The 10,868-nt window shown below is 43.7% G+C and overlaps 1 protein-coding gene across 2 annotated transcripts in view; it reads right to left on the reverse strand.

The window, feature by feature from the left end:
- Positions 1–10,487, reverse strand: part of nup155 (nucleoporin 155) — a 278,025-nt gene extending 267,538 nt beyond the window's left edge. Inside the window, exon 1 of one of the 2 annotated variants that reach the window (XM_073047830.1) lies at positions 9,965–10,487. In XM_073047830.1, the coding sequence (XP_072903931.1) occupies positions 9,965–10,103 (139 nt within the window). In that variant the 5' untranslated portion in view covers positions 10,104–10,487. The remainder of the gene's footprint in view (positions 1–9,964) is intronic. The other variant, XM_073047831.1, reaches the window with a different exon arrangement.
- Positions 10,488–10,868: the final 381 nt, after the last annotated feature.

A 10,868-nucleotide genomic window follows, 5' to 3' on the forward strand; every position in this document is an offset into this window, starting at 1 on the left:
TCCTCATGATGAATACAGTCAGTCCTCCTTATCCGCAAGTTCCGCATGTGCGGATTCAATCAACCACGGGTTGGGAAAACCCAGAAATTCTCTCTCCAGCACTCACTGTTTGAGCACCGTTCGCCTCACGTCTTGTTCGGTCGCTACTTTTGTTTCTGTGAAAAAATGGCTCCTAAAAAGCAATTACCGGTAAGTGGTCAAAGCAATTCCTCAAAGGCTAAGAGGGAGTGTAAAGTGCTATCTCTCGCCGAGAAAGTAGAAATCTCAGATCGTTTGAAAAGTGCATGTTACTTGCCAAAGATGTCCTCAGCCCTCAACCTCCACAGATCCTGACTTTAGTATTATTGAGCCTCCTCCAAAGCCTCCTTATTCCCTAAATACAGTGTAACAACTATTTACATAGTATTTTCATTGTATTAGGTATTATAAGCACAGGCAGTCCTCGAGTTACGAACGTCCAACTTACGGACAACTCGTACTTACGAACCGAGTAAGGAGAATGCCGTCCGCCATTTTAAGTCGTTGCCATTGACACTGTGTTGAGTGTCTAACACTGTGTTGAGTATTTGGCTTAAATTTTTCTTAGTAAGACTCACCCTGACCCCACCACCCCCCACCTGTTCTGGCTTGTGGCACAGTCAGATCAGCACCGGGCTAGACAATGAAGGTTCCCAAGTTCGATTTAGTGACAGACCGCTCCCCTGCCGGGTTGATGTCGAGCTCGCAACTCAACCTTATAAAAAAAGACACTGCTATCTCCAGTTTAAATTCCCAGGCAAAATATTGTGGAGGATCAAATACCCAAACCCAGCACAGCCCACACTTGTCCCATTTAACCTGTCTCAGTGTGGTGCAGTTTAACACCCGGGGAATTCAATGCTGTGGTCCTTAGGACCCAGCGGACCTCGGGAACCGGCGCAGGTCAGGACCTGCCGCCCGCAGTGTTTCTGTTGCATTGACGGGAAGCGATCGCAATTGAAAATAAAGTAGAAATAATAAAGCATTTGGAAAGAGTGAAACGCCATCGGTCATTGGAAAAGCATTAAGCTACAGTCGGTCAATGATCGGAACAATTTTAAAGGATAAAGTGAGAATAATGGAGCATGTGAAAGGCCCTGCCCCGATGAAAGCTACAATTATTACTGAGCAACGCAGTGGTTTAATTATTGGAATACATACATTTCTTAAGTGTTTTATATGCATAGAAAGGTAAAATATATACTATATACTGAGACAAACATTTGACTAACTGATGCTAAATAATACCGGATGTATTTGTTCCGACTTACGTACAAATCTGACTTAAAGACGGACTCAGGAATGGAACTCATATGCAACCGGGGCCTGCCTGTACTGTAATCTAGAAATGATTAAAAGTATTACTCATTATTTGAGCATCTCGTTCCTTCGCTACTTGTGTTGTGAGTGAGAGGAAGGAGTTTAAAGCTAGTAAGGGATGGCTGGCTAGCTATGTAAAGTGCTACAGCCTCAAGAACTTAAAGATCACAGGAGAATCGGGATAAGCTGATGCCGAGGCAGCATTAGCATTCCCAGAAGAGCTGTGATGGTGGCTCCTGTACTGAACACGTACAGACTTTTTTTTCTTGTCATTATTCCCTAAACAATGCAGTATAACAACTATTTACATAGCATTTACATTGTATTAGGCATTTTAAGTAATCTAGAGATGATTTAAAGTATACGGGAGGATGTGCATAGGTTATATGCAAATACTAAGCCATTTTATATAAGGGACTTGAGCATCTGCGTATTTTGGTATCCGCTGGGGTCCCGGAACCAATCCCCCACGAATAAGAAGGGCCAGCTGTACTGTCATTTACAGGGAACATCCTTGGGAACCTCCTAGAACATTTAACATCACAGTTCAGTACAAACCCTTTGGTCCACAATATTGTGCTGAGCTTTTAACATACTCCAAGTTTAATCTAACATTTCCCTTCCACATAGCCCTCTATTTTTCTATCACCCATGTGCCTATCTAAAATGTTTCTTAAATGTTCCTAATGTATCTGCCTCTAACACTACTCACCTTTCTGCATCCTCTCCAAAAATCCACACCTTTCCCGTAATATGACCAGAACTGCACCACAAGATACTGGCCTGACCAAAGCTTTATTAGCTACAACAAGACTTCCACAATTTTTATACTCAATAACCAACTGATGACGGCAAATGTCACATGCTTTCTTTATCACCATTTGTACTGCCACTTTCAGAGAACTATAGACTTTCAGCTGAAATTCCCTCTGTATATCATTTCTCCAAAGTGTCCTGCCATTTAATTGCTTAGTCAAACATGGACAAATCTGGGTGGGCACCTTAGTTAGTATGGGCAAGATGGGCTGTATTATCAGTCTCCTAAAGATCCATCACCTCACATCTATCCACATTAAACACTATCTGCCATTTCTCTGCCTATATTTCCAACTGGTCTATATCCTGCTGAACTGTGACAACCTTCCTCAGTATCCACTTCTCCACCTGTGCAGTCTGCAAGCACATAATAGGTCACAGCTAAAATATTGATAGAGAATGTTGATGTTGTGCCCTGATTTAAGAAGGGCTGCAAAGACAAGCCAGAGAAGTACAGGTCAGTGAGCTTCACATCGCAAGTGGGAAATTTGCTGGAGAGGATTCGCAGGGGAAGGAATGATTTGCATTTGAAAAGACAAGAATTGAATAGCAATAGTCAGAATAGCTTTCTGTCTAGGTAACATAATTCACAAAAGTGTCTGAGGTGCCTAGGAGGACTGTTGAGGGCAGGATGGCAAATGTTGTCTACATGGACTCTAGCAACACCTTTGATATGGTACAAGGTAGGCTTGTCCAGAAGCTGAGATCACATGGGATCCAGGCTGAGCTAGCCAATTAGACACTCATTTGGCTTGTGATAGGAGTTAGTGGTGTGCCAATGTAGGGTTGTTTTACAGATTAGAATTAGCATGTGACCACAGGGATCCATGCTGGGTTCCTATCATTTGTCATCCATGTTAGCAATTTGGTTCTTATGTTGACTGTATCATTATTACTTTGTGAATGATACCAAAATTGATGCTACTGTGATTAATAAAGTTATCTAAGATTATAGCAGCATCCAGATCAACTGGGAAAGCGTGTTGAGCAATGAAATTTAACTGAGTCAAAATACTGCATCTTGGGAAGTTACACAAGGACAGAACTTGTGCTGTAAACAGCAGGGCACTGGAAACATTGAAGGACAGAGACTTAAGTGTACGAGTACATTGTACCCAGGAATTGGTAAACCAAGCAATAAAGTGGTGATAACAGGATTTAGCATGCATGCCTTCACCAGTCAAAGCAGAGACTAAGAGTTGGAACATCATCTTACAGCAGTACCAAGACATTAGTGAGACCACTTCATGTGCAGTTCTGTTTTATAGACAATAGACAGTAGGTGCAGGAGTAGGCCATTCGGCCCTTCTAGCCAGCACCGCCATTCACTGTTATCATGGCTGATCATACACAATCAGTACCCCGTTCCTGCCCTCTCCCCATATCCCTTGACCCCGCTATCTATAACAGCTCTATCTAACTCTCTCTTGAATGCATCCAGAGACTTGGCCTCCACTGCCTTCTGGGGCAGAGCATTCCACATATCCACCCCTCTCTCGGTGAAAAAGTTTTTCTGCATCTCTGTTCTAAATGGCCTACCCCTTATTCTTAAACTGTGCCTCTAGTTCTGGACTCACCCATCAGCGGGAACATGCTTCCTGCCTCCAGCGTGTCCAATCCCTTAATAATCTTATATGTTTCAATCAGATCCCCTCTCATCCTTCTAAATTCCAGTGTATACAAGCCCAGTCGCTCCAATCTTTCAACGTATGACAGTCCCGCCATTCCGGGAATTAACCTTGTGAACCTACACTGCACTCCCTCAATAGCAAGAATGTCCTTCCTCAAATTTGGAGACCAAAACTGCACACAATACTCCAGGTGGGGTCTCACCAGGGCCCTGTACAGCTGCAGAAGGACCTCTTTACTCCTATACTCAATTCCTCTTGTTATAAAGGCCAGCATGCCATTAGCTTTCTTCGCTGCCTGCTGTACCTGCATGCTTGCTTTCATTGACTGATGTACAAGAACACCTAGATCTCGTTGTACTTCCCCTTTTCCGAACTTGACTCCATTTAGATAGTAATCTGCCTTCCTGTTCTTGCCACCAAAGTGGATAACCTCACATTTATCCACATTAAACTGCATCTGCCATACATTTGCCCACTCACCCAACCTGTCCAAGTCACCCTGCATTCTCATAACATCCTCCTGACATTTCACAATGCCACCTAGCTTTGTGTCATTGGCAAATTTGCTAATGTTACTTTTAATCCTTTCATCTAAATCATTAATGTATATTGTAAATAGTTGCGGTCCCAGCACCGAACCTTGCAGTACCCCACTGGTCACAGCCTGCCATTCCGAAAGGGACCCGTTAATCGCTACTCTTTGTTTCCTGTCAGCCAGCCAATTTTCAATCCATGTCAGTACTCTGCCCCCAATACCATGTGCCCTAATTTTGCCCACTAATCTACTATGTGGGACTTTATCAAAAGCTTTCTGGAAGTCCAGGTACACTACATCCACTGGCTCTCCCTTGTCCATTTTCATAGTTACATCCTCAAAAAACTCCAGAAGATTAGTCAAGTATGATTTTCCCTTCATAAATCCATGTTTCCTGAATATAGGGGGGGATATCATAAAGCCAAACAGGGGGCAGAGAGATTCACAAGAATATTTACAGAACTAAATGGATTCAGTTATAAAGTAAGGCTGGATAGCTTGAGACTGTTTTTCCTGCAATGTAGAAAGCTGAGGTGTATGAGATCATGAGGGGCAGGAATGGTTACTCAGAGTGCCAGGCTTTAGATGGTTCAGAAAGGACAGGAAGGGAGGCAAAAAAAGTGGTGGCCAGACACTGCTGATCAGAGTTGCTGTCACGGCTGCAGAAAAGGAGGATGTCATGGAGGGATTGTCTCTGTAGGTAGAAGTTAGGAACAGGAAGGGGACAATAACTCTACTGGGTGTTTTTTATAGACCACCCAATAGTATCAGGGATATCAAGGAGCAGATAGGAAGATAGGTTCTGGAAAGGTGTAATAATAACAGGACTGATGTGGTGGGAGATTTTAATTTCCCAAATATAGATTGGCATTTCCGTAGAACAAGGGGTTTAGATGGGGTGGAGTTTGTTAGGTGTGTTAGCTGTGTTCAGGAAGGCTTCTTGACACAATATGTAGATAAGCCTACAAAAGAAGAGGCTGTACTTGATCTGGTATTGGGAAATGAATCTGGTCAGCTGTTAGATCCTGCAGTGGGAGAGCATTTTGGAGATAGTTATCACAATTCTATCTCCTTTACCATAGCATTGGAGAGGAATAGGAACAGACAAGTTAGGAAAGCATTTAATTGGTTTAAGGGGAAATATGAGGCTATCAGGAAGGAATTTGGAAGCATAAATTGGGAACAGATGTTCTCAGGGAAATGTACGGCAGAAATGTAGCAAATGTTCAGGGGATATTTGCGTGGAGTTCTGCATAGGTATGTTCCAATGAGACAGGAAAGGATGGTAGGGTAAAGGAACCGTTGTGTACATAGGCTGTTGTAAATCTAAAGTAAAGCTTATGAAAGGTTCAAAAAACTAGGTAATGATGGAAGATTATAATCTAGAAGATTATAAGGCAAACAGGAAGGAGTTTAGGAGATCCAGAAGGGGCCATGAGAAGGCCTTGGTGGGCAGGATTACAGAAAACCCCAAGGCATTCTACAAGTGTGTGAAGAGCAAGGTAAAATGTGAGAATAAGACCAAACAAGTGTGACACTGGAAAAGTGTGTATGGAACTGGAGGAGATAGCAGAGATACTTAATGAATACTTTGCTTCAGTATTCACTACAGAAAAGGATCTTGGCAATTGTAGAGATGACACAGTGGATTGAAAAGCTTGAGCATATAGATATTAAGAAAGAGGATGAGCTGGAGCTTTTGGAAAGCATCAAGTTAGATAAGTCACCAGGACCAGACAAGAGGTACCCCAGGCTACTGTGGGAGGCGAGGGAGGAGATTGCTGAACCTCTGGCAATGATCTTTGTATCATCAATGGGGACTGGAGAGGTTCCAGAGGACTGGAGGGTTCCGAATGCTCTTCCCTTATTCAAGAAAGGGAGGAGAGATAGCCCAGGAAATTATAGACCAGTGAGTCTTACTTCAGTGGTTGGTAAGTTAATGGAAAAGATGCTGAGAGGCAGGACTTATGAACATTTGGAGAGACATAATATGATTAGGAATAGTCAGCATGGCTTTGTCAAGGGCAGGTCATGCCTTATGAGCCTGATTGAATTTTTTGAGGATGTGACTAAACACATTGATGAAGGAAGAGCAGTAGATGTAGTGTGTATGGATTTCAACAAGGCTTTTGATAAGGTTCCCCATGCAAGGCTTACTTAGAAAGAAAGGAAGCATGGGTTCCAAGGGGACACTGCTTTGTGGATCCATAACTAGCTTGCCCACAGAAGGCAAAGGGTGGTTGTAGAAGGGTCATATTCTGCATGGAGGTTGACTAGTTGTGTGCCTCAGGGACCCCTACTCTTCGTGAATTTTATAAATGACCTGGATGAGGAAGTGGAGGGATGAGTTAGTAAATTTGCTGATGACACTAAGGTTGGAGGTGTTGTGGATAGCGTGGAGGGCTGTCAGAGATTACAGCGGGACATTAATAGGATGAAAAACTGGGTGAGAAGTGACAGATACAGTTCAACCCAGGTAAGTGAGGTGGTTCATTCTGGTAACTCAAATATGATGACAAAATATGGTATTAATGGTAAGACTCTTGGCAGTGTGGAAAATCAGAGGGATCATGGGGTCCAAGTCCATAGGACACTCAAAGCTGCTACACAGCTTGACTCTGTGGTTAAGAAGGCATTCTGTGATAGGTAGATGGAGCTTAGAAAAATGGAGGGCTATGGGTAAACCTAGGTAATTTCTAAAGTAAGTATACATTTGGCACAGCATTGTGGGCTGAAGGGCCTGTAATCAGCTGTAGGTTTTCTATGTTTTCTGAAGATGTGAATGGTCCTTTTCTCCAAAAGTTGGGGAACTGGAAACTAGAGGGCAGTTTTATGATGAGAGGAAAACTTAAAAGGTGACCTTGGGTGCAAGATCTTCCTACAGGATGGTAAGTGTACAATTGGAAAGTTTGAGGGACATGGACAGAATAAATCAACAAAGAGGAGCCACGTGGTAGATCTCCTGGGTCCCTTATCCTGGCTCTGTGCTCTTAGTCCTTCAAGTGCCTAAGTAATTTTCTTCTGAAACCATTGAACAATGCCAAAGGAGGTGGTAGAAGTGGGTATAATTGCATCATATAACCATGTAACAATTACAGCACGAAAACAGGCCATCTCAGCCCTTCTAGTCTGTGCCGAACGTTTACTCTCACCTAGTCCCACCGACCTACACTCAACCTGCATTCCTTTCCTGTCCACATATTTATCCAATTTTACTTTAGATGACAATATCAAACCTACTTTAAAAGACAATATCAAACCTAAATCTGACAAATCTGTCAGAATTCTCCAACGAAGTAACAAACAAGGTGGACAAAGATGGAAGTCATTTACTTGTATTTTCAGAAGGCATTTAATAAGAAGCCTCACATGAGGCTGTTGAACAAGAAAAAATCCTACGGCGTTACAGGAAACATACTGGCATGGATAGAGGAGTGGCTGACAGGCAGGAGGCAGTAAGTGGGAATAAAAGGGGCCTTTTCTGGTTGTCTGCCAGTGACTACTGGTGTTCCTCACGGGTTAGGATTGGCACAACTACATTTCACATTATATAGTGAAATTGATGGCTTTGTGGCAAAGTCTGCGGACGATACAAAGATAGGTGGAGGGGTAGTTAGTGCTGAGGAAGCAATGCAATTGCAGCAAGGCTTAAATGGGCAAAAAGGTGACAGATGGAATGTTGTTGGGAAATGTATGATAATACATTTTGGAAAAAGAAACAATAGTGTGGACTAATATCTAAATGGGGAAAAGGTTCAAACATCAGAGGTACAAAGGGACTTAGGAGTCCTCATGCAAGACCTCCAGAAGGTTAATTCAAAGGTTGAGTCTGTGGTAAAGAACGCAAATGCAACGTTGGCATTCATTTCAAGGGAAATAAGAATATAAAAACTAGTCAGGTCACACTTGAGAGTACTGTCAACAGTTTTGGGCTGCCTATCTCGGAAAGGATGTGCTGTCATTGGAGAGTCCAGAGGCAGCTTTGGGCCTGTACTCACTGGAATTTAGAAAAATGCAGGGAGGATCTCATTGAAAACTAGAGGGCACAACCTCAAAATGGAGGGATGATCTTTTAGAACAGAAGAGGAATTTTTTTTTAAGCCAGAGTGATGAATCTGTGGAATACTCTGTCACAGATTGTGGTGTAGGCCAAATACGTGGGTATATTCAAAGCATAAACTGATAGATTCCTGATTGGTTGGGGCATCAAGGGATATGGTGAGAGGGTAGGTGTATGGGGCTGAATAGGATCCGGAATCAACCATGATAAAATGGCCAAGTGGACTCGATGGGCTGAATGGCCTAATTCTACATCTTATCAACAGATAATTGAATAGGATAGTACAGGAATACAGGCCTAATGCAACTAAATGAGATGACTGCAGACAATTCATAATCAGCACAGCAAACACATTTCTGTGCTGGGCATCTGACTTTGCTTCCAACACCCTCATAAAGCAGCAAGTTCAACATCACTGATATTTACTACATTCAAAACATTTTCCTTCTCAGCCCTTGTCCAAAACTGTAAACCTGTGCCAGATTATCTTCGTTCTTATCTGAATACAATTTAAATCTCCCCACAATCTTTGCTAAAAAGACCCTTTATCCCACAATCCTGTGAACTAATTAAATTCCTTAAATGCCTCATTTAACTAATCCCTTCTTCTTCACATGTCCATATCCTTAATTCTCTGCATATTCATGTGCCCAAGACCCTCTTAAATGCTTCTATTGCATCTGCCTCTACCACCACCCCAGAACACACATTCAGGCAACAACACACTCCCTGGTTTCTCGATATTTTACAAAATCCTTTAAAATAGATAGATAGATAGATACTTTATTCATCCCCATGGGGAAATTCAACTTTTTTTCCAATGTCCCAAACACTTGTTGTAGCAAAACTAATTACATACAATACTTAACTCAGTAAAAAATATGATATGCATCTAAATCACTATCTCAAAAAGCATTAATAATAGCTTTTAAAAGGTTCTTAAGTCCTGGCGGTTGAATTGTAAAGCCTAATGGCATTGGGGAGTATTGACCTCTTCATCCTGTCTGAGGAGCATTGCATCAATAGTAACCTGTCGCTGAAACTGCTTCTCTGTCTCTGGATGGTGCTATGTAGAGGATGTTCAGAGTTTTCCATAATTGACCGTAGCCTACTCAGCGCCCTTCGCTCAGCTACCGATGTTAAACTCTCCAGTTCTTTGCCCACCACTCCAGAGAAAAAAACCCAAGTTTGTCCAGCCTCTCATTATAGCAGATGCCCTATAGCCCAGACCCTGGTAAACCTCTTCTGCATCCGCTTCAAATCCTCCACATCCTTCCTATTATAGAGCAACTAGTAATGAATACAATATTCCTGATGCAACCTAACCAAACCTTTATAAAGCCGCAACATAATTTTTTGACTCTTGAACTTAACGCTTCAACTCATAAATGCAGACATATCACACGCTTTCTTTACCGCTTTATCAACTTTTGCAACCACTTTCAGGGAGCTCTGGGACCTGGACCCTAACATCCCTCTATCCATCAGCACATAGAGCTGTAGATTAATTTCAATCCACTTGATGGGCCGGAGATGCGTTAATACAGCAGGTGAGGACGGGCCATGGGGCCCTTTGATTCTTACTGTAGTTCGGCACGTTAAGCAGATCCGTAAGGTCAGGATACAGCCGGTCGTCCTGCAAGTGTTTGTCGATCAGACGCCCAGCGTTTTCCAGCGAGTCCAGCGTGCTGGTGCCGGGCCCGGGACATACCACGGGCGGCATGGTGCTGCCTGTGTGTTCGCTCTAGCGTCGAGATGTCCGGGACGGCGGCTACCGCTTGTAGGAGGTCAGACGCTGGGGCCGGGGACTGGGCCTCTTGAGCAGTACGGTGAAGAGTCCGGGTTGGGGGTTAGGATGTGTCGATAACGCTGCCGCTACCGGTCTCTAGAGCCGTGGGCCAGAGTCCAGACGGCCGCTGCAGGTCTCTGGAGCTCTGACTAGGGTAGGAACAGTTCCGGTCTCTGGAGCCTCGGACAGGGGTAGGAACACTACCGGTCTCTGGAGCCTCGGACAGGGGTAGAAACAGTGCTCAAGTTCGCACGGCCTCCACGGTTCCAGTTCCCGCGCCAATTCCTCGCCGCCGATCTTCGAGCGACCAGTCAAAGGTCATATGCCAAAGAGTGAAGAGTCTGAGGCAAGAGGAGCCGCGCTGCACATCGCCTCCAACGGCCACAGGAGGACCTACAGCGGCTGCACAGAACATTCGAGGTGGTTGTGCGCTTGGCAACCTCGTCCTTCGTCCTCGCTGGAATATGCGGTTCTGTGCTCTGACCAGCTGTTAAACAATTTCCACACATCAGGTGTCAACTTCGCCCATAAAGCCATAAAATACTAAAGCAGAAATAGACCACTCTACCTCTAGAATCTGACGCCATTCATGCGTTATGTCAGCCCTATTTTCTAACCATCTCCCTGCATCCTTGTCGCCTTACTGATCAAACAGTGAGGAAAGAGAGCAACACACACAAAATGCTGGAGGAACTCAGC

This window comes from Hemitrygon akajei, chromosome 6 (assembly GCF_048418815.1).
Source record: "Hemitrygon akajei chromosome 6, sHemAka1.3, whole genome shotgun sequence".
In the NCBI taxonomy this organism is placed as follows: domain Eukaryota; kingdom Metazoa; phylum Chordata; class Chondrichthyes; order Myliobatiformes; family Dasyatidae; genus Hemitrygon; species Hemitrygon akajei.